The sequence below is a fragment of the Symphalangus syndactylus genome, chromosome 8 (assembly GCF_028878055.3).
Source record: "Symphalangus syndactylus isolate Jambi chromosome 8, NHGRI_mSymSyn1-v2.1_pri, whole genome shotgun sequence".
In the NCBI taxonomy this organism is placed as follows: domain Eukaryota; kingdom Metazoa; phylum Chordata; class Mammalia; order Primates; family Hylobatidae; genus Symphalangus; species Symphalangus syndactylus.
This window is the reverse complement of record NC_072430.2, coordinates 17606369-17632702: the sequence shown is the minus strand read 5'-3', so window position 1 is coordinate 17632702 and position 26334 is coordinate 17606369. Positions and strand designations below refer to the sequence as shown.

At 43.0% G+C, this 26334-nt stretch overlaps 1 protein-coding gene and 1 non-coding gene across 4 annotated transcripts in view; one reads left to right on the top strand and one right to left on the bottom strand.

The window, feature by feature from the left end:
• Positions 1-26334, bottom strand: part of SETD3 (SET domain containing 3, actin N3(tau)-histidine methyltransferase) — an 85686-nt gene that overhangs the window by 43271 nt on the left and 16081 nt on the right. For all 3 annotated transcript variants that reach the window (XM_063643909.1, XM_055288228.2, XM_055288229.2), the window contains exons 3-6: positions 24636-24728; positions 22319-22467; positions 20243-20315; positions 19430-19686 (exon numbers count right to left, since the gene is read on the bottom strand). In XM_063643909.1, the coding sequence (XP_063499979.1) occupies positions 19430-19686; positions 20243-20315; positions 22319-22467; positions 24636-24728 (572 nt within the window). The remainder of the gene's footprint in view (positions 1-19429; positions 19687-20242; positions 20316-22318; positions 22468-24635; positions 24729-26334) is intronic.
• On the top strand, positions 5240-5346 carry LOC129488907 (U6 spliceosomal RNA). The gene has a single exon (XR_008659753.1). It is a non-coding gene; the product is annotated as a U6 spliceosomal RNA (small nuclear RNA).

Genomic DNA, 26334 nt, shown 5'->3' with positions numbered 1-26334 from the left:
AAGTCTGTCAGAGAGGGTAGATTGTAAATACGGAAACTGAGGCTCAGGGCATCCAAGCTTCAGCAGGTATCACACAAAGAGAACTGCTAAAGCAGCAGCCACTTGATCCCAACTTTGGCCGGAGCCACAGGCGCTACAGGCACCCCTGGGAGATTCAGGCGACAGACTCATGGGAGCAGCTCCTGCTGGAAATCCACAACAGGCTTCTCAGCTCCAGGGCTGTGCCCTCTGAGAGGCAAAGGCTGCTCTTCTCAAGCTCTTCCACACATGCCCTTTTCACCCCCAACTCCAGACTGCTGCTGACCTATTTCCTCCAGCCAGACAACTTTGCCTTTCAAGCCCCACTCAGGTATCACCTGATTGCCCCAAGCTTCATAGAGATCAGACAGCAGAGCACTGCCTCAGTTTACCACTTTTGTTCGTCAACATTTCCTGTTTGTTTTCCTTCTATTTCCAATGATAAACTTCTAGAAGGCAAGGACCTCATGTTGATTTTATATCTCCTTATAGCACCTATGACTGAACCACAGGAGAAGCATTCAGCAAAACTCATTACATATATATTCTGAAATACATATATTTATATATAAATATATAAAACATATTTATGTATTAAAAATATAAACACTTATATTATATATACATATATAAATATGTAAGTATATATATTTATATGTATTTATATTTTTTATACATATATGTATTTATATGTATAAATATTTATTTTTTGAGACAGGGTCTGGCTTTGTCACCCAGGCTAGAGTATGGTGGCACAATCTTGGCTCACTGCAACCATCACCTCCTGGGCTCAAACCATCCTCTCACCTCAGTCTGCTAAGTATCTCTACAGGCACACGTCACCATGCTCAGGTAATCTTTTTGTATTTTTTTTTTTTTAGAGACAGGGTTTCGCCATGTTGGGGTTTCACCATGTTACCCAGGCTGGTCTTGAACTCCTGGGCTAAAGTGATCTCCCTGCCCTGGCCTCCCAAAGTGCTGGGATTACAGGCATGAACCACCAAGCCCAGCAGAAAATATTTTCAATAAGTAGTAATTAGACTTCTTTTTAAAAGAATATGAATGTTACTATGTTTTTCCCAATGAGACTGAATGTAAATAAAAATAAACACAGTATCCATGCTATGTTTTCTATTACTAATTTCTAGAACTCACTTTTTCCTTTAAGCTGAAAGAATAAAGTTGATTTGCAAAATGACAAAATTACTCAAATCATTAACACGTGACCAAGCTCAGGGACTAAACAACACAGGTGGGCCTAAAAGTAGCAGCTCTCCAAAACCATAATTCAGGTTCAAACTGTCGATAATCGCATTTCACTACACGTGCGAAGTGGAAATACCCAGTAATTTCCAGTACAGGCAGTAGGGGAGAGGGTCAGGAGCAATATACACAGCCTCTGGTGTCTACACCATGCGCAAGGGGAGGGCAATTCACTGGAACAGCTCGGAGAGTGAATCTAAGTCCCACTGAGGTCAGTGAGCCCTGGCTGGAGGACTCAGGGGTGGAACGTAGCAATGGAAGCTTGCGTGTTTAAAGCAGAGCCAGTAAGAAGGTGCAGAAAGAGGGCATAGGGTGCACCTGAAGAGAGCTCTCAGAATCTGGAGGGGGTAAGAGGCCTTGTAGGGAACACTGGGTGAGAAAAAAAAGAACAAAAGGGGCTTGACAGTGTTGTGGGAGTGTATTTCACATCACCCCATCTTTTGGAGAATACAGAAAGCACTTAAAAAAAAAAAAAAAAAGAGAAAAATACAACAGCCCAAGAGAACACAGGCCAGTTATCTGGAGAGCTGCTCGATTAAATCTAATAAAAGCTAAGGATCTGATAAATTCCTCCCTCACTGTGAATTCATCTCTCAGAAGACAAAGAAAGGACAGGAACGCCGATGCTCAGGGCCAATGAGGCCTGTGAGCAGAGTGACAGTACGCTGTCACACCCTCGGCAATCCTCACCTAAGCTGTTGCAGACTTCTCTCAGGTTTAGCATTCATCCCAGTAGGGGTAAACCCGTCATAGAGGGACAAAAGTGTCTAAGAGGGACCTTTGTACAAACTGGGAAAAGTTGTCTGTCTGTGAGGGCCCCAACCCAGTGAGGAGCCAGCGTGGGGTGTGGCGGATGGGCTGGACCTCACTCCTTTTATATCTCCTTATAGCACTTATGACTGAACCACAGGACCTAATCAAGTGCTTCTGTATGCACAGAGGGCTCACAGCCCTCAGACAGCCTGGCCACACGTGACTTACACGTGGAGAACAAGGCAATCGGTTCCCCATTCAACCAGTGCTGCTTGAGCCCTTCTGTGTGACAGGCACTAGGCCAGGCAGCAGTGCCACAGTGGTGCCCAAGGAGAGAAAGGCCCCACTCGTAAAGCTCAAACTCCAGGGAAGGAGACAGATGACAAACACAAAAGCAATCACAGGCAGCGACACATCTGCAAGAGGACAAAACAGCACGCTAGCACAGACGTCAGGGGGTCTTCACGGTCAGAAGAGACTCTATGCCGAGGCTAGAAGAACCCAAGGAAGCCTGCGGCAGGCAGGAAGGGGGTCCACAGCGAAGTCCTGAGGAGAAGACGCTGGCGAGTCCTGGGCCCTCATCACCGCCAGAGGGAGTGGACTGCAGTGAGGGAGGAAGCGGCCCCTGATGAGGCCGCAGCAGGGGCAGGGCCATCTGGGCAGCCGAGCCCTCTGTTTGTTCTAAGTGTAAGGAAAGGTCAGTGGGGAGACATGGACTACTATTTATATTCCAAAAAGAGCCCCTTGGTGGAGCTACATTGAGGAGGTCAAGAGCACAGGGACCCTTTGGAAGAAAGAAGAGTGGCCAGGACTGGGTGATGGAGTTGTGGCTAAGGAAAATGTATCTAAAGTGAGAGAAATCATGGTAAGAAAGCCCCCAGGCATTTTAAACAGTCCCAATCTCTCCAGACCAAAACTCATGACCTCTGGTGCGCAGACGCCCATGGCATGAATTCTGACTGTGAAGCGGCCGTGGAGGACACAGCACACTGACTGAGCACACCAGCTCTGCATCAGATCTGAATCAGCCCCAACCTAGCCACTTCCTGGCTGTCAAACTTCGGGGAGTCTCAGTTCCTCAGTAAAATAAAAGTAATCATACCTTCTCATTGGGTTATTAAAAGAATGAAATTAAATACACAGTTTCTGGCTGAGTTTTATCAAATGTTAGTTGTTTGCTGTTTTGGCTACTGAGTGTTTTATTCATTCAAAAGACAATTACAGAGCACCATCTCTGTGTTGGGCACATTCTAGATGAGAATGAAGCAAAGTCCTTGTCCTCAGTGGGCTTATATTCAAGTTGGGAAGACAGACAGACAAATGAAGGAATATACAAGTGACCCTCAAATCACACGGGTGTGAACTGAATGGGTCCACCTATACACAGATTTTCTTCCAGACCTGCCACTCCTGAGACAGCAAGACCCACCCTTCTCCTCCTTCTCCTCTTACTCAACGTGACAATGACGAAGATGAAGACCTTGATGATAACCCACTCCCACTAATGAACAGGAAATGTATTTTCTCTTCCTTATGATTTTCTTAATAATGTTTTCTTTTCTCCAGCTTACTTTATTGTAATACAGTATATAATACATTTAGCAGACAACATATGTGTTAATTGTTTGCGTTACTGGTAAGGCCTCTGGTCAACAGTAGTTATTAGTAGCTAAGTTTTGGGGAGTTAGAAGTTACATAGATTTCAACTGCATGGGGTGGGGTCAGCATCACTGCCCCGTGCTGTTCAAGAGTCAAATGTACGTGCTGACAGGTACTGACTGCCAGGTAAGAGGGGAGCGAATACCCAGGCACATCTCTAAGACACTGGAACAGCGGCCCAGAGAACGCCCACCAACCACACACCCTGACACGGACAGGGGCACTGATGTTGTGGCACAGACCCCATTTGCCTTGGCCAAGCCGCCCCTTTGAGTCTCATTTTCTTATCTTCTGATAGGGAGAGTTACACACCTACATTACAAGGTTATTGTGACGGCGAGCTGTGAAGCTGGACATGAACACATTTTATAAGGATCTAAACAAATGTGGGTTTTTACATCATGATCATTTTCTCCAAATGCCACTTTTCCCTTTAAAAACAAAAATAAAACCTCCTCAAATTTCTCCATAAAGCAATCTTCCTTTCTGAACTCCCATGATTTTTTTTTTTTTTTTTTTTTTTTGAGATGGAGCGTCACTCTGTCGCCCAGGCTGGAGTGCAGTGGCGCGATCTCAGTTCAAACCTCCGCCTCCCAGGTTCAAGCGATTCTCCTGCCTCAACCTCTCACGTAGCTGCGATTACAGGCGCATGCACCACGCCTGGGTGATTTTTGCATTTTTAGTAGAGATGGGGTTTCACCATGTTGGCCAGGCTGGTCTCAAACTCCTGACCTCAAGTGATCCGCCCACCTTGGCCTCCCAAAGTGCTGGGATTACAGGCGTGAGCCACTGTGCCCAGCCCCATGATTTTGTTTTTAATCTGTGTCCTGACATCACTTTTTACTGAATTATATATGATTAGAATGTAAGCTTTGGAAGACAGGATTTATTCTGATTAATTGTGTAAACCTGTAATTCCAAGTAGGTGCCTGACAGAGGTTATAAATACTTCACTGGTGAGTAAAAAGAACTCTCATGCTGCAGATGAGATTGACTCTCTTGCTCTAAAAACCAGAAACAAAACTGTAAGATGAAGGTTACAGGGAGGCCTATTTTGCCTCAATATAAGGAATGGCTTTCTAACTATAGTCTTCTCGCACTGGAAAGGGCTGCCTTGCAAAATCAGATCTTGAGCAGGGCCATGACTCCTGGAAGGAGGCCAGGACTACACTGCTGAGTACACAGCTCCTGTATCAGCGCAGGACTCATTCCAAGTGCTGGGCCTGTCACAGACATCACCTTCTTTGCTCCCACGCAGCCTGGTTGGCAGACATTCACAGACCCTTTCTACAGGGAACCTAATATTTAACCTGGCCAGGCTGAGCTAGTGGGTCACAAGCTTGAAATCTGAGGTACTGTTCTTCTGGGGTCCACTGCATCCCACAAAAACATGAGTGGAAAAGGCAAAGCTGGAAGGCTGGGTGCAGAACAGACAGGGCAGTCAGGAGATCTGCCATTCACAAGGCTATTTCAGAACTATTAGATTACAAGGGCACTTTTATTGGATAATCTGCCCAGCACAAACTTACAGCTAAAATGAATTTCCGTGCTCACTTAGGCAGCACATATACTAAAACTGGAATAATACTGGGAAGATGACCATGGCACCTGCGCAAGGATGACACACAAACTAGTGAAGAGTTCCACATTTTTGTCCTATGGCACTGTAGGATGGCCATAGTTAACATTAACACACTTTATAGTTTCAGATAGCAAGGATACTGAACATTCCCGACAAGAAGAAATGAAAAACTGAGATGATGGATATGCTAATTATCCACCTGATATGATCTTACACATTATATGTATCAAAACATCACCAATGGGCCAGGTTCATACCTGTAATCCCTGCACGTTGGGAGGCCGAAACGGGCGGATCGCTTGAGCTCATGAATTTGAGACCAGCCTGAGCAACATGGCAAAAACTCATCTCTACAAAAAAATATAAAAATCAGCTGGGCATGTTGGTGCACGATGATGTGGGAAGATGGCTTGAGCCTGGAAGGTGGAGGCTGCAGTGAGCCGAGATTGAGCCACTGCACACCAGCCTGGGTAATAGTGCTAGACTTTGTCTCAAAAAAAAAAAAAAAAAAAAAAGATGTATGTCGTGAATATGTACAATTATCATTTGTCAATTAAAGAAAATGTTTTTAACCATCTTGAAAAAATGTAAAAATAAGAGAAGGAAAGTTTTTTTAAAAAGGCCATGATGGTAAAAGATATGGCCCACCTGGAGTGGGCTGCAAGCTCATAAGGACTCAAATGAAGCAAAAAATATTCAAAAACAGTGTTCAGGCTGTATCAATTCCAGGTAGAGGTAATATGCGACGCAAATGCAGAAAGCTATCTAATCCTCCTTGGCAAATATCCCAAATGAATACTGGCAGCCAAGCCTCACCAATACTCAGGCTCTCAAATTTGAACAAATCAGAGAGACTGGACCTGAACTTGGTCTCATCAATGGCACCTTATAAACTAACGGCAACAGAATATACTATGCCCTCACTCTCTGTCTACAAAGATCCATCAGCACCAGCGTTTCTGTTAAGGCAATCATTTCACCAACTCACTGTAAATTCACTCAAGTTCAACTAAAGTTAAGCCATCTACTATCCACTTGATATTAAAATGCAGCAGGGGTGAAAAGTCACAACTGTGCTTCCACACTGGGCTGCTGAGAGGTCCCAGACTCAGATTCAAAGTTACATATTAATAATAACTGATGTCCTGGAGGTTCCTCTAACCCCTTCCTCCTTTTTGTGCTTTTATCACCTCCGTTTTCTTCCTTGACAGTAGATTATAGCTACAAAGGGTGGCCACAGGATAGCTGCAGTCTAAACCATTTAGAGCAGAAGAAATTACAAAAACGGCACAATTCTTCAGGGACACCAGAGTGTGGGTACACCAATAACAACGAATGTGAGCGATTACAAATGTGCGTAATGTGGAAGTGTTCTCATAAGGGTACTTAGGGTCACCTCAAAAACATTAGCAGGTTCCCTCTTCTATCATACAGATTAAAAACAAAAACAAGGTCTAAAAATCCTGTCCCAGAGGATAGAGAATCTACTCACGGAAGATCTTAGGTTTTGTTTTGTTTTAAAGCAGGTTTCAAAAAGGAATTTCTTGAAGTTTCTTTTGTTTTTAAACTTCTAGGGATTTTCACAAAGCTCTTATTGATCAGACTCATAGGGAGGGCCCAGGACAAGTAAAGCTGGGACTGGAGTGGGGGAGAGAAGTAATCACATAACGGGGCAGGCCTGTGGAGACAGAGGAGACAGGAAAAACTGTGTCTAGGGTCAGACAGGTCTGAGCTTCCGTCTTGACTGGGCTTACTCAGTGGCTCTGGCGAGCTTTCCTGTTCCTACACCTGCCTCCTCGCTTATCAAATGGGGACAATGCCCAGCTCTGGAGGAACGGTGAGGGTTAGGGAGCCTCTGTCAGGGCCCTCAGCCCACCACTGGCATTTGGAGGCGCCAAGGAACACCGTCTTAGGAGGAAGCCCTGTATTTCTGGCCTCTATTCTGACCTCAGTACACAAATTAAACTATCAATGACAGCCTAGACCTAGTATTGGCGGTTTCTTCTAATTTGGTTAATTCTGTCTCAGATTATTCTAGGAAGGTATAGTTCCAGACACCTCCTTATATAAGAAGAGAAAGTAAGAAAAGTCTTACAGTGCTCGGCCCATAGCGGGCATTACCTAAACTTCCTTGGTTAGGATGCCAGCCCCACATTATATCACTTGGGACTCCATGGTAACTGTTTGCCCTTTAAGTCTGTTTTCCATGCCCCTATGGGTGCCTCTACTCCCATGCAAACACCTATGTCACAGGTAAGGTGGAAGGCTGGGGACAACGTGCATCACTGTGCTGGACATCAGCTCCCAAACTGATTGACAAAAGCAACAGTTTTCCTAAAAGGGCCAAGGACAGCAGTCAGGTAAAGAGATGAGGAAGAGGAGGAAGGCCATGGTTTAAAAGGAGGGCTTCCAGTGAGAAGGGTCAGCAGGGAAGACAGGGCAGAAGTGTTGCCAGTCCCCAAGGCAGGATGCAGATGCTGGGGTCTGGCCTGGGAACTCAAACCCACCTCAGGTGGACGCACCAGTGTACGCTAGGGGCACCCTCCCCCAGGCTCCAAGGCAGGGACACACACCACCGAGAAGACCCCAGGCAGAGCCCCAAGGACAGAGAAAAAGCATTTCATTTCTTTTTTTTTTTTGAGACAGAGTCTCACTCTGTCGCCCAGGCTAGAGTGCAGTGGTGCAATCTTGGCTCATTGCAACTCTGCCTCCCGGGTTCAAGCGATTCTCATGCCTCAGCCTCCCAAGTAGCTGGGACTACAGGCGCACGCCACCATGCCCAGCTAATTTTTGTATTTTTTAGTAGAGACAGGGTTTCACCATGCTGGCCAGGCTGGTCTCAAACTCCCAACCTTAGGTGATCTGCCCACCTCAGCCTCCCAAAGCGCTGGGATTACAGGCGTGAGCCACCACACCCGGCCCATTTCATTTCTTCAGCCCCCGAAAAGCCACTGGAACTAAAGCTGACAAAATAGAAAAAATGAAGAACACTAAATTCACAGAAGGTGAAGTTTCCATGTGACCTATAACATTTACAAAACAAGAACACAGTTAAAAGCACAGATTTTTTAAATGACATAGCTACAGTTTTCATTTATGGAAATGATGAAAATGAGATACGTGTTTAGAATGAGTAATTTACAAAATTGGAAACCTTAAATAGGACACAAGGAAGGCAGTGCTTACACATTGAACACAAATTAATCTCAAGGTCAGCTATCAGGAACAAGCAAGGTCACAGGTCAGGGCATTTCACCAAGACAGCCAGTGGCTCTACCAAACTTCATAAAGGCACCGGCAACTCTCCAGAGAACAGGCAAGCCTGGACTGATGTCCTAAGTCCTAGTTTTTTCAGTCTTTGTATCATTAAATAAGTTGAACCTGTAAGGATAACAATTAAAAAAAATGGAGCACAACCAGCTTCCTCATAGCTTGGGGGAGAAAAAGCAAATAGGCTTATTACTTCCTCTAAGAACGAGTATCTTTCAATCCCAACACAGAGTAAAACGAAGAGCTGGAGCGATCTTCTTTAGGGAGCTAGAAGAGACTGCCAGCAAGCTCACAGGCTGGACTGACAGGCCCACAGTCCTCAGTCAGCAGGGCCACACCCAGCTTTTTGTGAAATACCAGCGCAAGAGAGGAGATTTTAAACAAGAGTGCTCTGCCCTTAAAACGAGACTATTTCTTTGTCCCAAAATTAAGACCAGACACGACCTTAAAGACTAAGACAGTGGTTTGGTGAGTCCCTGCGGCTAGGAGCACAGGCTTTGTGTCTAACAGACCTGCTTGGAGTCCAGTTCCAGGGTGCAGGTACCACAGGCCTCTGGCAGGCTGCTCAACTTCTCCCATTCCCCATTTGAAAAATGAGGACTCAAACTCCCTCACCGGGTAAGGATCAAAGCCTGAGAAGAGAGCCGACACTGCACCAGGGAGAGTCACTCTCACTGAATCCACTGTCCTCGTTACAGTGGCAGTGGCAGAAGCGTCGTCTGCAGCTCTCAGCACAGCTTCAGCCCCCTTCTCACGCAGTGTCTTCCATCTGCAGCCACGGGTTTCCTATGACGTGGAAAAGAGCCACTCTGACAGAACAGTTCCAGGGGCACACTGTGAAGAATGCTACTTACCTCACTGGAAAAGTCCTCCAGCCAATCCAGATGAACAACCTGAAAACAGACATCATTCTTTCCCTTCTATGCCCCATAGTATCTACCCAGTTCCCATGACCACAGAATGCAAGGATTAAATCTAGATTCACAGCTCATCAACCTCAACACCTCCGGCCTATGAAACTGACCGCCCTGTACCCTCACCATCATCTTTGACTCTATTCCGTCCCTCCTCCATTTGTAGCTCATACCCCTCAGTCAGCAGATGTAATGTTACCATGAAGTTGACTGAGAACAAAAAATGTCACATATGGAACAGGTTTGCTTCTAGGGAAACATTTAAGTGAAACTGAGGTCAGGAAAATGGCACGCAGGAAGCAGTGGCCAGAGCCACTCTTTGAACTCTGAGGCCAAGTGAACTTTATAAATGATCTGCTGTGTTATGCATCAATTTCAGCAATTTTTTGTTAAGTGATCCATGCAAAAACTGCACAAGACACATACTCTCAAATTATAAGTGACAAGGAAATCAGGTATCTTTACATGAAGAGCCATCTAAAACAATTTTTGTATCAAATATACAGTAATGGATTACATAGTCTATCAAATAAAATAAATATCCATATCATACTGATATTAACAGCTGAATAAGTAAATAAATGTGGAAGGGACAGCTCTTCCTTTTAGTAAAATTCCAATGAATGCATGTAGAAGAAATAACAGAGACAGAAAATCACCACTTGGCAAACACTACAGTAGTGACTATTACAGACAAAAATCATGATAGATACAAAAACCAGTGGGTGAAAGGATGGTGAGAAACCGGATATTTGCATAATCTCAAAGTATCCTTCTATAAGGTATTCATTAATTATAACAGAAAAACAGTAACTTCTGATGGAAAAACCAAAAAGACATATTGATTCATGTATTCCCTGAGAAGAACACACTTTACTTCCATGGTATTCTTGCACAAAATGCATAATTTCAGTCTACACATGATAAAATATCCAACAAATGCATATTGAGGGACCTCTACAAAGTAACCGGCCAGGCCAGCAGTATTCTTCAAAAGTGCCGGGGTCATGAAAGACAAGGAGAGACCAAGGAACTATCCTAGGCTGGAAGTGATTTGAGAAGATTCGACAACTAAATGCAATATGGGATTCTGGAAGGGAAAAAAGGGCATTAATGCCAGGACAACTGGTGAAATTCAAATAAGGTCTGCAGATCAGTTAATAGTACTGTACCAAGGTTGACTTCCTGGTTTAGATCATTAAACTGAACGTTGTCTAAGATGTTAACTTTAAGTGAAGCTAGGTGAAGTGTACACAGGAGTTCTGTGCACAAATTTTGCAACTATTTTGTAAGTCAAAAATTATTTCAAAATAAAAAGTTAAAAAACAAACAAACAAACAAACTTCATATCCCCAGAAACACTAGTCCCTATCCCTGGTGTGATACCTCACACTTAAGAGAAACCAACAGAATAGAAGAAGCTGAATAGGGAGAGGAGCCCCATGCCAACTCAGAGTGACAATTTGGAATACAATCTGTGCATAAACTGGGACACTCCTGTATACAACCTATGCCACCAGAGGAGTCAAAGTTATATAAAGCATATGTGTATTTTCCCTTACAGTGCTAAAGGACACGTAGCTATATACAGCATATGCTACTGAGCGTCTAAACCCTTTCCGTGAATTTCAGGGCCTTGGGATCTTTAAGCTGATGCCCAGAGGTTTTCACTCTAATTTGGTACACATTCCTGAAGGCCTCATGTATTATCAGAGTTCTAAATGTAGATGAGAGCTTTATGAAAACATAGGCTAAATACATCTCTGGAAATTCACATCTTGTGCTATTCTTGTGTAGCTCTGTCAGAGACAAGTAGAACAGCGGGAAATGTTTGTATTTAGCCACAACTGCCACAGGATGCCAAGAACCAAAAGTGACATCTTCCTCTGCCTCTTGGCGGGCCCTGTTTTCAGAGACAGGCTGCAGCAACAGTAAGTTGTGAACATGGCTGCTTGTCTCTTCTGCCACTCAGCTCTGGCTAGGTAGGAGTTGCCTATTCGAGGAAGATGGCCAACTTGAAATTGCCTTACTCCATCCTGAAGCATAAGGCAGGAAAAGGGGGAGGCTGCTGCAATGATGCTTGCCTCGAAACAAAATGCATGGCAGTTGATACACATATGAGTTTCTCCATCTCCATACCTTCCCCTGCACCTCTCAAATGGTTGGATCAACACAAAAGAAGAAATCCAAGTAAGGTGTGACAAATCACTTAAGTGAGGAGATCAACTGAAAAATAGTAGTAATCAATTTAAGAGATATGCCTCTATTCCGTTAAACCCTGTATGCTTGCATTTACTTAAAAAGCATTACATTCAATCTCAACAACATAGAAAAATGTACATGTCTCTAAGATAAGCTAATCTTCAGACAAGCTGGTGCCCCATGTCACAGCACCGGGCCCATTACATGGTACTGATTATCAAATAAACAGTTCATTCACAGGGTCTATTAATTTCTTTTTCATTGGCATAGATGAAAAACATCTAAGCTAATCATTCAGCTATGTTAAGGTAAGTAAAATCTGATAGGATATACTTTGCTTTCACACAATTATAGTACTTCAAAGTAGGGTTTAAGCCAAACCCTACTTTTCCACTTATTTCTATCACAAAACTGGTCATCCACTTCCATGCAAAAGTCTGAACTTACAGCTGAACTTTAGTATGTTCTGATCTGTTAGTATTTTCATAGGGTTAAAGTTGCAACAGTTTCAAATGCCAAGTTCAGCCTTCCACCATGAGCCCTCTCTTCTTCCCTGGCCTCTGTTTCACAAACTGACATAAATTTTAGCTCCATTTCATACAAGCCTCTTCTAGCCTTTGGCTCAGCCACAATTTCCAAACTTAGCTTCTGGAGTTTGGGTGGTAGACATTCCTCAACCATCAAGCTGCAGTATGATGTTTCACCAGCAGGTGCTGTATCTTTTTTCTTTTTTTCTTTTTTTGAGACAGGGTATCGCTCTGTCACTGGATTAGGGTTAGGGTTGGAGTGCAGTGGTGTGATCACGGCTCACTGCAGCCTCAACTTCCTGTGTTTAAGTGATTCTCCTGCCTCAGCCTCCCAAGTAGCTGGAACTATAGGTGTGCACCACCATGCCTAGCTATTTTTTGTATTTTTAGTAGAGACAGGATTTTGCCATGTTGCCCAGACTGGTCTCCAACTCCTGAACTCAAGCCATCCTCCCACTTCAGACTCCCAGAGTGTTGAGAATACAGGCGTGAGCCACCACACCTGGCCCAGGTGCTGTATCTTAATACAACGAATGCTCTCAAAATTCCTGGCGCTTGAGGCTTCTGGTTACACACTATCATTTGTTGAACACCTGAAGGATACATACAGTGTGTGTCAAACATCTCATGAAGAAGATGTCAAGAAGAAGATATCTGACATATACTGTATGTAGCCTTCAGGTGTTCATACAGGTGTTTTACATTTTACAATGTAAAAACTGGAAGGACTCCTCAAAACTCGTAAAGCCCAAGCCCCTACCATACACATGAGGAAGAGCAGGGGCCCAGAAAGACTTTGTTTTTTGTTTGTTTGTTTGTTTGTTTTTCCCAAAATGGAGTCTTGCTCTGTCGCCCAGGCCAGAGTGCAGTGGCACGATCTCAGCTCACTGCCACCTCTGCCTCCTCGGTTCAAGCAATTCTCCTGCCTCACCCTCCCAAGTAGCTGGGACTGCAGTCACACTCCACCACGCCCAGCTAATTTTTGTATTCTCAGTAGAGACGAGGTTTCACCATGTTGGCCAGGCTTGTCTCAAACTCTTGAACTCGTGATCTGCCCGCCTCGGCCTCCCAGAGTGTTGGGATTACAGGCATGAGCCACTGCGCCCAGCCCAAGACTTTTGTTTTAAACAAACTATAAAGGCAAGTTAAAGACAGAAGGTGGTCTGAACTAAGTGCCCACACTAAAAGGTCCTGGATCAAGGAAATCTGCTGGGAGGCCACAGCACAGAAAATTATTTTTCTAGTTTTCAGGCAACCACCACCAAAGAGAGAAAAACAATAAATAAAAAATGCAATACAGAGAAATCGACATGAAGAGATGTATAAATACCAAAGTTAGTACTGGTGCTTTTAGAATTAAAAACCCTAAAAGCCTGAAGCAAGCTGTAAGGTTGCATGGACTATTATCACTTCTCCATGCTCCTCTCCCAAAAACCAGAATCACCACCAGGGATGCACAGAACTGAATTGTGCTTGCTGTCACTCCCAAAGTACCCAGAGACAGGGGCTGCAAGCCATGGCCTGCAGACCTCCGAGCCAGCAGGCAGATCGGGGGGGGGGAAAATAGGTTTCAGTTCACATGCAGAGTTTGGTGCAGGCCCCCAAGAAAACTATTTTAAACGGGAAATCACAGATAAAAATTGCAAATGAGGTTCTTGAATTCGGAGCACCCTGCCAAATGATCTGCAAGTTCATTTCTCTGGGGAGAGGGTCCCCATGACCCTGGAAAAGGTTAACAGCCTCAATGCCGAAAAAAGAAAAAACTGAGAGCAGGTCACAGTAATGGAATATGAACTGGGAACTGATGTAATAATCCTCTCTCTCTCCCTGAGTGACAATGCACTGATGAGGTGACCTACTAAAAGGAGCAAAGGCCTAACGTCTGATCCTGGAAAAGCATGGGAAAGATACATGGTTTGGTACTGAGATGAGAAAATATGACACTCTTATAAAACAACAGCAATGCAATGTTTACATTTGTGTTCACTCCAATTTATTACTTAAGACTTTTAGAAGTGATGAGAACATTCTAAAACTAGAAAAACAGCTAGACTCAAAAGACAGTTTTTTAAAAAGATAACTTTTGCTTAAATGTGTTTTGCTTTGTCATGAACCCTCATTCAAAAGCTCTTAGCCCACAGCCTATTCCTTCCTGTCACAGCAGTGCACCTCATTCTAGGGTGCTTACAGCTCCTATTCCAACAGGAACTTACTTTAAATCATTAGAAATTTTCTACAAAAGTTCATTATTGGCCGGGCACGGTGGCTCATGCCTGTAGTCCCAGCACTTTGGGAGGCCGAGGTGGGCAGATCACCAGAGATCAGGAGTTCGAGACTAGCCTGGCCAACATGGTGAAGCCCTGTCTCTACTAAAAATACAAAAAATTTGCTGGGCGTGGTGGCGGGCACCTGTTATCCCAGCTACTCAGGAGGCTGAGGCAGGAGAACTGCTTGAACCCGGGAGGCGGAGGTTGCTGTGAGCCGAGATCATGCCACCACACTCCAGCCTAGGTGATAGAGCAAGTCTCCACCTCAAAAAAAAAAAAAAAAAAAAACGCTCATTATTATGTATTATCAATATGTAATGATCCCTTCAGCCACTTAGTTTTACCAATGTTAAGTGACTGTCACATTTTCTTCTTCTGAAAAAGAACCACACCTGAACTGCCCACGTGGTCAGCTTAATGGCACTTACTACAGGTAAAGACTGCGCTTTTCACACTGGAGCGTGAGACGACCCAAGGTCTTAGGAGAAGGCAGGGTTGTTTTCCTGCGATAGTCATCTGACTTGATGGTAAGTCACTTAACATGGTTTTAAAAATAGCAAACATTATCATTTGCATGAATTTTTAAGATTTAAAAACACCAGTCCAAAAACCAACAACAAAAACATGAATCTTGGAAGCAAATTTTTTTTTTTAGACAGGATCTTGCTCTGCTGCCCAAGCTGGAATGCAGTGGTGTGACCATAGCTCACTGCAGCCTTGACCTCTTAGGCTCAAGTCAACCTCCCACTTCAGCCTCCCGAGTAGCTGGGACTACAGGTGTATGCCACCACACCTGGCTAATTTTTTGTAGAGATGGGTTGCCCAGGCTTGACAGCAACTTTGAGCTTGTGACAAGTCACTACGGGTTTAGCCCCTAGACTTGCAGGAATGTTATTTTTGGCCACCAGGAGTTTTGTTTTAGTAGAAAACACTAAGAAATACTAACATAAGATATTGTAGGGACAGAAGGAGAAGTGATTTAAAACAAAACAAAACAAAACCAAATAACATGGCCTGAGAGTCAAACGCGAAATGGTAATAGCATAAACAGAGCATTTCTACAATGAGCACTGTGTGCTAGGCACAGTACTAAGGGCCTCACATGGATCGACTCACTCTGCTTGCTCAGCAACCCTGGGAGTCAGGCACTCCATTAGCCCCCTTTACAGATACGGGAAGGAAGGCACGGAGACCGGCCCAAAATGGCACAGTTCTAAGTGGTGCTGCAGGGATTTCAGCCCTAAGCAGGCTGGCTCCAGAGCCCGCCCTCTCAGTTACCACACTGCACTTGCTGAGGGAGCTTCACCCCACCATTTCCACAGTTTCCCAGAGGAAACTGACTCCTATTAACCACAGGTGCTATAGCCTGGCACCAGGCTAGTTGCTTTGATAAACAATCCAACTTGGGCTGACAATGGTCACACGAAAAAACAGGTCTTCATATTTTTATCTTACAGACTGGGAAACAAACTCAGAGAAGTAAAGCAACTAATTCCAAATTATATTTAATTCCAAATTATATGTAAATAGCAAATGAGCTATACAATACAGATTTGTCTTACTACAAAGCATGTGCTCTTTCCACGCAGCCACAGCGTCTCTCACTTGGACAGTGGATACAGCTGTTTCAACTCTTCCTAACCACACTCAGTCAGGACTGCTCGGCCCAGGGGCCAGGGTTCCTTCCCTCCCATCACTCAAATGCTCCTTCCTGTGAAGTCCTCCAGCTAACACGGAGAACTGACCCCACCCCATCATGCGTATTGCATTTTCAACATGCAATGCCAAGGATCTCAACTCAGCCACTTACTCCAAATCTGCATGATTTTATAACCTGAATCTTAGGTTTACATTTTTTCAGTGTTTGTTCCCCTGTATTTGTATCCTTAATAAGTCAAGCATCTCTAAACCTGGTCTTTTATTTGTAGGTTCTTAAAAAGAAGGGATATGTGGGCCGGGCGCAGTGGCTCACGCTTGTAATCCCAGCACTTTGGGAGGCCGAGACGGGCGGATCACGAGGTCGAGACCATGATGAAACCCCGTCTCTACTAAAAATACAAAAAAAAAAAAAAAAATTAGCCAGGCCTGGTGGCGGGTGCCTGTAGTCCCAGCTACTTGGAGAGGCTGAGGCAGGAGAATGGCGTGAACCCGGGAGGCGGAGCTTGCAGTGAGCCGAGATTGCGCCACTGCACTCCAGCCTGGGCGACAGAGCGAGACTCCGTCTCAAAAAAAAAAAAAAAAGAAGGGATATGTGTTAAATGCCAGTGACCAAATAAGTGCTCTGAAATACCTTCTCCTCACCACAGCATGCAGTTACACCCAGGAAGCGATCTGGAATCAGCTAACAAGAAGACATTCTGAGAAAATGGTGAAAGTCACTCACAACCAGTGTTGGTAGGCCTCAGGCTTCCAATCATTAGGCGGGAAGGACTGTGATTTTCTAAATCGTATAGGTATCGAGGTGCTTTGTTCTGTATATAAATACAAAGCAGGGTTTCTCAGCCTCAGCACTTCTGATATTTGGGGCTGGAAAATGCCTAGATGCCAGTGGTACCCCACACTCCCAATTCAACAATAAAAAACGTCTTCAGGCTGAGTGAGGCGGTTCATACCTGTAATCCCAGCACTTTGGGATGACAAGGCGGGCGGATCACTTGACTCTAGGAGTTCAAGACCAGCCTCACCAACATGGCGAAACTCCATCTCTACAAAAAAATACAAAAAATTAGCCAGGCATGGTGGCACATGCCTGTAGTCCCAGCTACTGGGGAGGCTGAGGTGGAAGGATCGCTTGAGCCTGGAGGTCAAGGGTGCAGTGAGCCGTCATCATGCCACTACACTCTAGCCTGGGTGACACAGCAAGACCCTGTCTCACAAAAGGAAAAAAAAAAAGTCTGATATAAAATAAAAGAACTTACATGTGTGACCAGACACATTTTGCTCTCCTCAGTTTCAAACTTTTGACAGAAAAGTAACCAGTTTGATTTCTACTTTTTTCAAATATTCAGACTGACTTAACTGCAAAAAAATATAATCAACTATGCAGACTTTGATTACCTGGTAATTTTACATTTGTATGTTCCATATTTGATAGTGGTTGACTAAATTTTTCAGTAAAGAGGAATAATTCCTTTAAAAAGATTAATGCTCTAAGAATGTTTTTTTTAAAAAGGATATTTGTATTCATTATAAATTATACAAATTGTTATTAGTCATGTAGGAATTTTATTACTCTTGGGAAAACTTCTCAATTAAGAGTTTACTTTTAGAATGTTCTCTAATTCCTGAGATGTTTACAATGACACCGTTTACTACATAGAAGGTGGTATAATTTAATCCCCTTAGCATCTCAGCATCATCTAAGGCAGTTTATTTCAGGGGGTTATGAAGAGACCTGGCTCTTAAACAAGTTGACAAAAAAATGGTTCCATCTATATGAACAGAGTATTTTAGTGACTCACAGCCATTGAAAATCTCATCAAATTTTGAAGCAAAGCTGCACTACTTAGTTAATACCAAAGTAAACAGACCAGTTAATACAACGAAACAGCCGAAGCTCATTCACACCAAGCCGGTTATTAGAAGACCTGCCATCATCCTAGACCCTCCAACCTGCCAACAGAAGAGAGCAGGCTACCAGTGTTTGCAAACTAGAGGCACATTACTAAAAAGAGCCAGCTTGTAGTTCATTGTCCACTAAGAGAAAATGACAAATACTTAGACCTACTAAAGTCAGCTTAACCTTTAGTCACGAAAGATATACCATTGAGAACTAAGAATAAAAGTATAACCCTTCCAGGTCATGAAGAGCCAAACCAACCTTAGGCTGCAGGAATGCAGGTGCACACTATATGAAGAAGCAAAGTTTTGATTTGGCTTCATCAATAGTTTTTAAATTAAGCCAACTTGAAATAAAAGCTATATACATACCGTATGACCATTCCTAATGACTTTCTAAAGTTTAAAGTTTAGAAAAACCAAGTGATTGATTTCCACGTGAAGACAACAGTCATATATAATTTTTGACATATTTGAAGTGTTTGCTGGAGGAGGAGATGTAACTGAGTGTAACATTCTTGTGTAGTAAGCATGCTACAAAGTGAAAATAATAAATGGAAAGCAGTATCACCTGTAGCAATGAAATGAGGTTACCACTTCTTGCAAATAAAACATAGCAAGGATAGACCATTTAAGGAACAACCAAACCAAACCTAATTCACGTTGTCACACCGCCCAAAGACAAGGAAAGCGAGCAATTAGTTCACTTGCCCACTTGTCGTATCTCAAGAACAGCAGCCCAGGAGCTGACTCTTGAGTGATTCAGATTGTGCAGAGTCAGGAGAAGGAGCCATGCCACCTCTCAGTCCTGGTGGGGACTGTGGCACTGGCCCTATTCCTTCTGACTGCTGTTCAACTGCAAATGAAAGATAACAGTGGCCACACCACCAAAATACAGAAAGGTGTCATCACAGGTAATTCAAATACTTGGGGCCTTATAGAGATTTCTATGAGAAACTTTTACTGAAAACAAATTAAAATTAATACACAGTACACGCTGAAAAACGTAAATGTTATAATTTACTAAATTAACTGTGAGTATTTCACACTAACATATATAGAAAAAAATTAACATTCATTTTCTTGAAAAATTTATACACAGAATAACGTATTGCATTAGATATGCTTTATGGCTTTTAAAATTTCATTGTGATCTTTTGTTTACAAAAAAACAGTGATTTCAATAACTCAGGAACAACTGCTGCTTGTATTAACACTACACACTGATGAAATCAGATATATGTATGTAACCACATTTCACTGATATTTCTGTAAAAACAAGAAATGTATTTTATATTTTCAATTTAAAATGTTTAAGTATCCTTAATAAGACGTCAAATGGAATATTTATGGACTCAATTCCTCTTTCCTCCCCACTCTGTGAAATATATACTTAAATTGCAAACAGCTGCTCACCTGGATGACTTTATAGAAGTAGGCGTACTGTCGAGCTGTGTTTTTATACTGGCTGAAGACATCATGTATAGCTTGTGTGGACTGAAGATACCGAACTTCATCTTCTTCAAAGTAGAGAGGAGTGTCATATTCACTGGGGAGGGTTTGAATGTAGGGCTGCCAGAAGGAGTTAGGGCTGGCTCGCTCACACAGCAAATGAAAGGCCAGTGCGATGTTTCCCATGGCTTGAAGGATTCGGTCTTGAGAATATAAGGGCCCTGAATTAACCCAGAAGTTAACAGCGTTAAGTTCCACAAACTTCTTAAAAACTTCATTTAAATATACGCTTACAAATTACAGAAAAACTAAAAGGTCTTGTAACATTTAAAGTCAGGTACAGGCTGGCTCACACCTGTAATCCTAGCACTTTGGGAGGTCAAGGTGGGAGGGTTGCTTGAGCTCAGGAGTTTGAGACCAGCCTGGGCAATAGAGCGAAACCCCGTCTCTACAAAAAAAAAAAAAAAATTAGCCAGGTGTAGTGGTGCACACCTGTGGGAGAATCACTTGAGCCTGGGAGATCAAAGCTGTAGTGAGCTATCGTGGTGCCACTGTACTCCAGCCTAGGAGACAAAGCGAGACCCTATCTCAAAAATAATAATAATAAATAAAGGTCATGTGCATCTTTTTTATAACATTAAATGAAAAACAATGCATATTTGAGGGAATATTTTGCCAGTTGAGAAAAACCAAGTATGATCCTTAGTGCCACAAAATGGAATTTTACATATTTTTGTCATTTGTACTTTGCCTTGAAGAGTCAGAAATTATTCTCACCCAACACTGAATTTTTAGCAGATTCAACAGTCATTAGTAATTTTCGTGGAACCCATAAAAACAATTCTTCTGCCTAGGGAAAACAAATAATAGGAGAATCATCAAAACACGGTAGTCTTCAATCCAACTATACCTACGGTCAGAAATCCAATCACATGTGAAGTACAACTTAAGGCTGCATATCAGCACTTCAAATAAATATTCAAATATATTTTAAAATGTAAGCATTTATCTTATAGTTAAATGAGTAGAAGTATAGCTTAAAATCTGTTTCCAACAGAAAAACTAAAAACTACATATGCTGAGAAGCAAATAATCAAAAAAGGGACTTTCAACTTTAACTTGAAGCAAATATAACAGTTGGAGTAGAGCATAAAGGTGTTTACTGTATTCTTTGCTGTACTTTTAAGTTCTAAAACCAGACCAAATCAAAACAAAATTCCTGCCTCCAACAAAAGCCCTAATCTGTCGACGTGAATTACTATTACTACTGAGTTCTGAAGCCAAAGCAACATTCCTTCCTCTACAAACTTATCTCTAAAGCACAACAGTTACTAGTGAAATCACATGCCCAGAAGACACATTGGTTTACAAATTTGTTTCCCAAAGCTTGTTCTCATTTTTTAGCAATACAGATGCTTCCTTTTGCTGTGTCCTGTGTATCTACACTGCATAAAACATGCACATGGCGCTCCAACATGTGAGGAGACAGCAAGAGGGCAGCTGTCTGCAAACCAAGAATATCTTCACCTAAACAGACCATGCCAGCACCTTGAGATCTTGGACATCCAGCCTCCAAATTGTGAGAAATAAATGTCTGTTGTTTAAGACCTCCTCCCCAACCCTCACCTCCCCACAAAAGCACATAGTGAGGAAAGTCCACAGCTCGGATCTTCTGGGCAGCATCCACACAAATACTGCCTTGAATTTGGCACAAGGGAAGAATATGTGGCATCCTGCTTTCACCAATGTCAACTATTAAGTTATTTGTATATGTCTTGTCCCTTGCTATATAGATTATAAGCATCATGAAGGAAGAGACTGGTTTTTTTGGAAGCAAGATACTACCATTCACACAGCAGACATTTAACAGGTATCTAATATACCAGCATGTGATTTATCAGTCTATCAATGAAAGTTTAACTACAACTTAGCCAAAAATGTTGCTGCAGGTTAGAGGGGGCCCAAATAACACCCTTTCCTCCACCCAAGTTCTGAAGCAACTGAGAGAGAGATAGAATACAACAGATGGTCACCCAAAATATCACCTACTGAATCCCAGAATTAGACAGACTCCCCCACCTAGTTACAGGCAGAGCTGGATCCCCACCGCCCTCCCCACGTGTGGCCTGCCCCTGCAAAGCTTCCAGGGCAGACAGCAGAGTGGAATGAATGCATACAGGCAATCAGCTCCCATCGAGAAAAAGGCCAAGTCCAGTTCCTTCTCCCAAACTCGGCCAACAGATGAAGGAGCGCCTCCTCTTAGAAGAGACATGAGTGAGGGGTGAGGAGAGGCCAGGCATGGCCAGTGACTGCTGCTCCCTTCATGTGGAAAGAGGAACCACGAACCAAGAGGGGAGAAAAAGCTCTTCTCCCTTAGCAGGTGGCTGTTTCTCTCTTCTCTCTCTATTGTCACTGGTATTGCCATTTCAGTGAGCTCCTAGTACCACCTTCAGCCTCATAGTCATCCATTTCAGACACTAGTAGGCATACCCACACCGCCAGTCCTCCACCCACTCACCTCCAGTAAGTTACAAAATCCAAACCATGAGTCTACCTCCTTATCTTTAGGTAAATCTCAAAATCCTGTGAGGCATGTTCTATGGTCTCCTAACAGAGGCTCAGAAATGTGAACTGACTTGCCCCAGTCACTGATTAGCAACTTGGCTCCCCAGGAGGATAAGGTGGGAGAAGCTGCTTAGAACATGAGCCCAAGGCCCTTCTAGGCTGCCTATCTGCCCACAGGCTCAGAACTAGAACTCCCCCACCACACGTCTACCTCTTCACCCTGCGCCCTCTACAGCACACCAAGTTCAAACACATAGACCCCTTGAGACCAACATTTTATAAACTCACCTTGATATCTCTTGTTGCTCTCAAACCAAAGCCCTCTTCTTTGAAGTTAACCATTTCAAAACCCTCGACAGAAGCCCCATTTTCAGAGGCCCATTTCATTAGATCGGGAAAGTAATCTTCTCTTTTTCCATCAAAAGTAACGGACAGACCTATATTAATCCACGTTTTAGAAAACAAGAGCTACTTTTAGGACACATATCATTCACACGTCTCTCAGAAAATAAAAACAGGCCATAACTAACACTGGAAATAGTATTAACAGGCCAATCTTGAAACCAAAACTAATCACCAGATGGTCACAGTACATACCTTAACTGGTGACAGGGAAGAAGCATTAAAATCCTAAACTCCCTGTCAGTTACAGTGAAATATATACTGACACTAGGTAATATAAATATTGACTATTAGGTAATATGATGGCAAAGGGGAGAGAGCTTCTATTACCATTACTATGATTTATAGAGCAGTTTTCTCCTTAGAAGTCAAACATGCCATCTCTCATATTCACGTTTGCTTTAACAAAATTTCCATTAAAACAGAAATGACTAGCTCACATATGTGCACAAGGAGACATGGGAAAGGATGAGCCCCACAGCCCTGATTCTAAGAACACAAAACGGTAGAGCTGTAAGCCAGAAGGCTGTAAGGCAATTTAAATGAGCTAGAGCTATGCGTATCAACGTAAGTACAACACTAAATGTGCCACGGTGGTTTTTTAAAAATCACATAATATGACACCATTTATGTAAATTTTTCAAATATCAATTACAACCATATATTTCTATGGGCTTATTTATGAAGTAGAAAACATTCACAGTGAAGATGAACATCCTGCAAGGAGGGAGGGAATGGAAGGGGATGAAAATGTGATGCTTTGGCTGTATCTGTGATGTTTTATTTCTTAAAAACAAATACAAAAACAAAACCAAGGGCTGAGGAAGGGAAAGGAAAGCTGACCAGTGGGTGAGAATAAAAGAAAGGACAATGTGAATACAACTTTGACATGTGCTCAGCTGGGGTAGCAGATTCTTGGGCATCTGTTATATTAATTTCTGAACTTTTCAGCATGTCCTATATAGTCAAAAAGATGAAAAGACATGCATAGAAAAAAACATTCTGTTTGGATGAATAAAAGGAGAGGAACAGGAACTTTACTACGAGGAAGCTAGGTGTGGCACATAGCTCAGACGCCTGTGGCCATCTTACCACAGCATAATTAACAGTCAACCTGATATGTGAAGAGGGCATGCTGGATATGCGAAGATACCTGCTAAATGGCGAAAATGACCAGAATAAGGAATATTCGAAGACGGAACTTACTATTCACTCCCTGAGAACTGGCAAATGCTCTACCCTCAGTGTCAGGTGTAGTAAACAGTATCTACGCAGAAAAGAAACTAAGGCGCTACCCACTTGGTGACAAAGGATTAGCACAGACTCCTATTTAGTGCAAATAAACCCATTATGAAGGAACCTGTTTGAAAACACCCATTATGAACTCACCATTTTGGAGTCTGAGACCACCTAAACTGAAGACTACATGTTTAGAGATGTGCATGGAAGAGCAATAAAACCACTACTTCAAGACAGCAAATAAAAAACAAACCCTCTCCTGAGGCCCTTCATGACCATAAGAAAGGGAGTCTCAGAAGACGGCCCCACATTCCAACGCATGCTCCTTAGATGTTTTCTGCTTCTACCTTCCATGCGGTCCTGCATAATAATCTTTACTTTTTGTGCTTTACAGAACAAAAACAGTAGGTATACTGAACGAGCTTTTTCAAACTCACACTTAGCCCCACGCCAGCCTGGATGAGAATCATTACAATGGCGACTGCATACGTCCTGTAAAAACACAGCTTAAGGAATATGAACACACCTCTTATTTAACTGAGATGTGTGTGAGTTCATCATAAACCTTGCTAATGCATTAACCAATCAGTATTTATTTGTGTGTTAACCATATACACTATATGCACTGTCCTGAAAGTCAAAAGGAAATAACAGTATAAAAACCAGATTTAAATAAATACTTTATAAAATGTAAATAAATAAAATTGTGTCATTTTAGCACCCAGATACAAACATTTTATTCCCCTAAAGCTCAACATTCTCACCCTTTCTGAAGCAGGTAACAGCATCTCAGAAAGGGGAGAAATCCCGCTAACTGCCCTCTCTCCCAGTCTGCAAGCCCCACTACAAGACCTTTCAGAGTGACACCAATGATGCTGAGACCTTTACGACTCGTCAACCCTCGGACCTAATCAAGTTTCTACATGACATTATTAAAATACAGTTATCATTCTAGCAATTTTACCTTTTTGCTTTTTCCGTATTTTCTCAACTAGAGTCCGGATCTGCACATACTCTTCCCACTCTTTTCCTGGGCCAGGCGCCGGACTGCTGCATTCTGTAACATAAGAGGCATGGTACTGTAACACTTCTCTCTTTCAACTTAACCTACTAGTCTGCAGAAGAAAGAGGATTTGGACTTTGTTGTCGCTGTTCTGGGGTTGGTTTATTTTTAAAGACAGACATATGACAGCCATGATAATGAATGTGAGAAGTACAAGGCAGGTACACTTCTCAAAGCAGACAAACCCTGGGGAATCATAAAAACATCCCCTACTTAACGTACCCAAGAGAGAGCACTGAGCGAGCACCTAGCTCACATCCACCTTATTCTTAGTTAACTCTTTTTAGAATATACCTACTAACAGGAAAATCTATGATAAAAAGCTAAGCTAAAATGCAAACTATCCCCCCAAAACTCTTCTATATGGCAAAAAGAAGTTAATAGTAAAAGTCAACCTTTCTTTTTAGTTAAACCCCATAACACTGATTCCCTAAGGGAACCAGTTAAATTGGACATAAGGACAATTAGTCGACAAACATTTCACATCCATGCGTATGGCACTATATTCAGCAGTCTGGGGGAGTTGCAAAATGAGATGGCAGAGTCACTGCTAAAAAAGAAGCTAAGATTCCACTGTGGGGCCAGAACCAAAAGACCAACACTCGAGGCTGAGGTGTGAGTTTGAAAGGCTGCACACTGGGCACCCCGCCTATTGGCAGCTCTTTCTTTTCACACAACTGCATTGGTTGAGACAGCCCCTTCCCACACTCCTGCTTAACCTCTGGGGCCCCTTTGCTCTCTATTGAAAGAGTATATGTGGCAAATAACTAACAATAACTAGATACACACTGAGTCTTAACTATGAAGGGTAGCCAGTCTTACTTCATTCTCCAACAATAAGCACTCACTGAGGCCTGGAACAGGCCTCAGAGATGAAGCAGCAGTGAGCCTGTCCTCAAGCTGCCGGAGGCAGGGGAGCTCGGCGAGGAATGGTCAGGACAGCCACACTCCACCGGCCCACACGGTCCAGGGGAGCAATCGAGAGGGACCTGACTCCAACTTGGCTGCAGCCTGCTTTCTGTCTCAAAGGGAAAGCTGCATTTTTACTTGAGGTTTAGCCTGCCACATAATCTAAACATGAACAAAGGGCAACGGAGTGACCACAGCTACAGCCAAGGCACTAACTGCACCAATTCAAACTCATAATTTTAAAAAGTTACCAAATTACACTAACTTGCTAAAACAAGTAGAGGCACGTAATAGATATTTCATTTCCTTAAACCAAGAACTCTCAAACTACAGCATGTAAAAATCAGATACATAGCCGGGTGCAGTGGCTCACGCCTGTAATCCCAGCACTTTGATAGGCAGAGGTGGGAGGATCTCTTGAGCCCAAGAGTTCAAGACCTGCCTGGGCAACATGGCAAAACCTCATCTCTACAAAAAAATTAGCTGGGTGTGGTGACACAGGCCTATAGTCCCAGCTACTCAGGAGAATGAAGTGGGAAAATCACTTGAGCCCAGGAGGTCAAGGCTGCAGTGAGTCGTCATAGTGCCGTGGCACTCCAGCCTGGGCGAGAGAGCAGGACCCTGTCTAAAAAAGAAAAAAAAATCAGAAGCACTGTTAACTGAATCACCAAAAAGAAAGGCGAGCCATTCC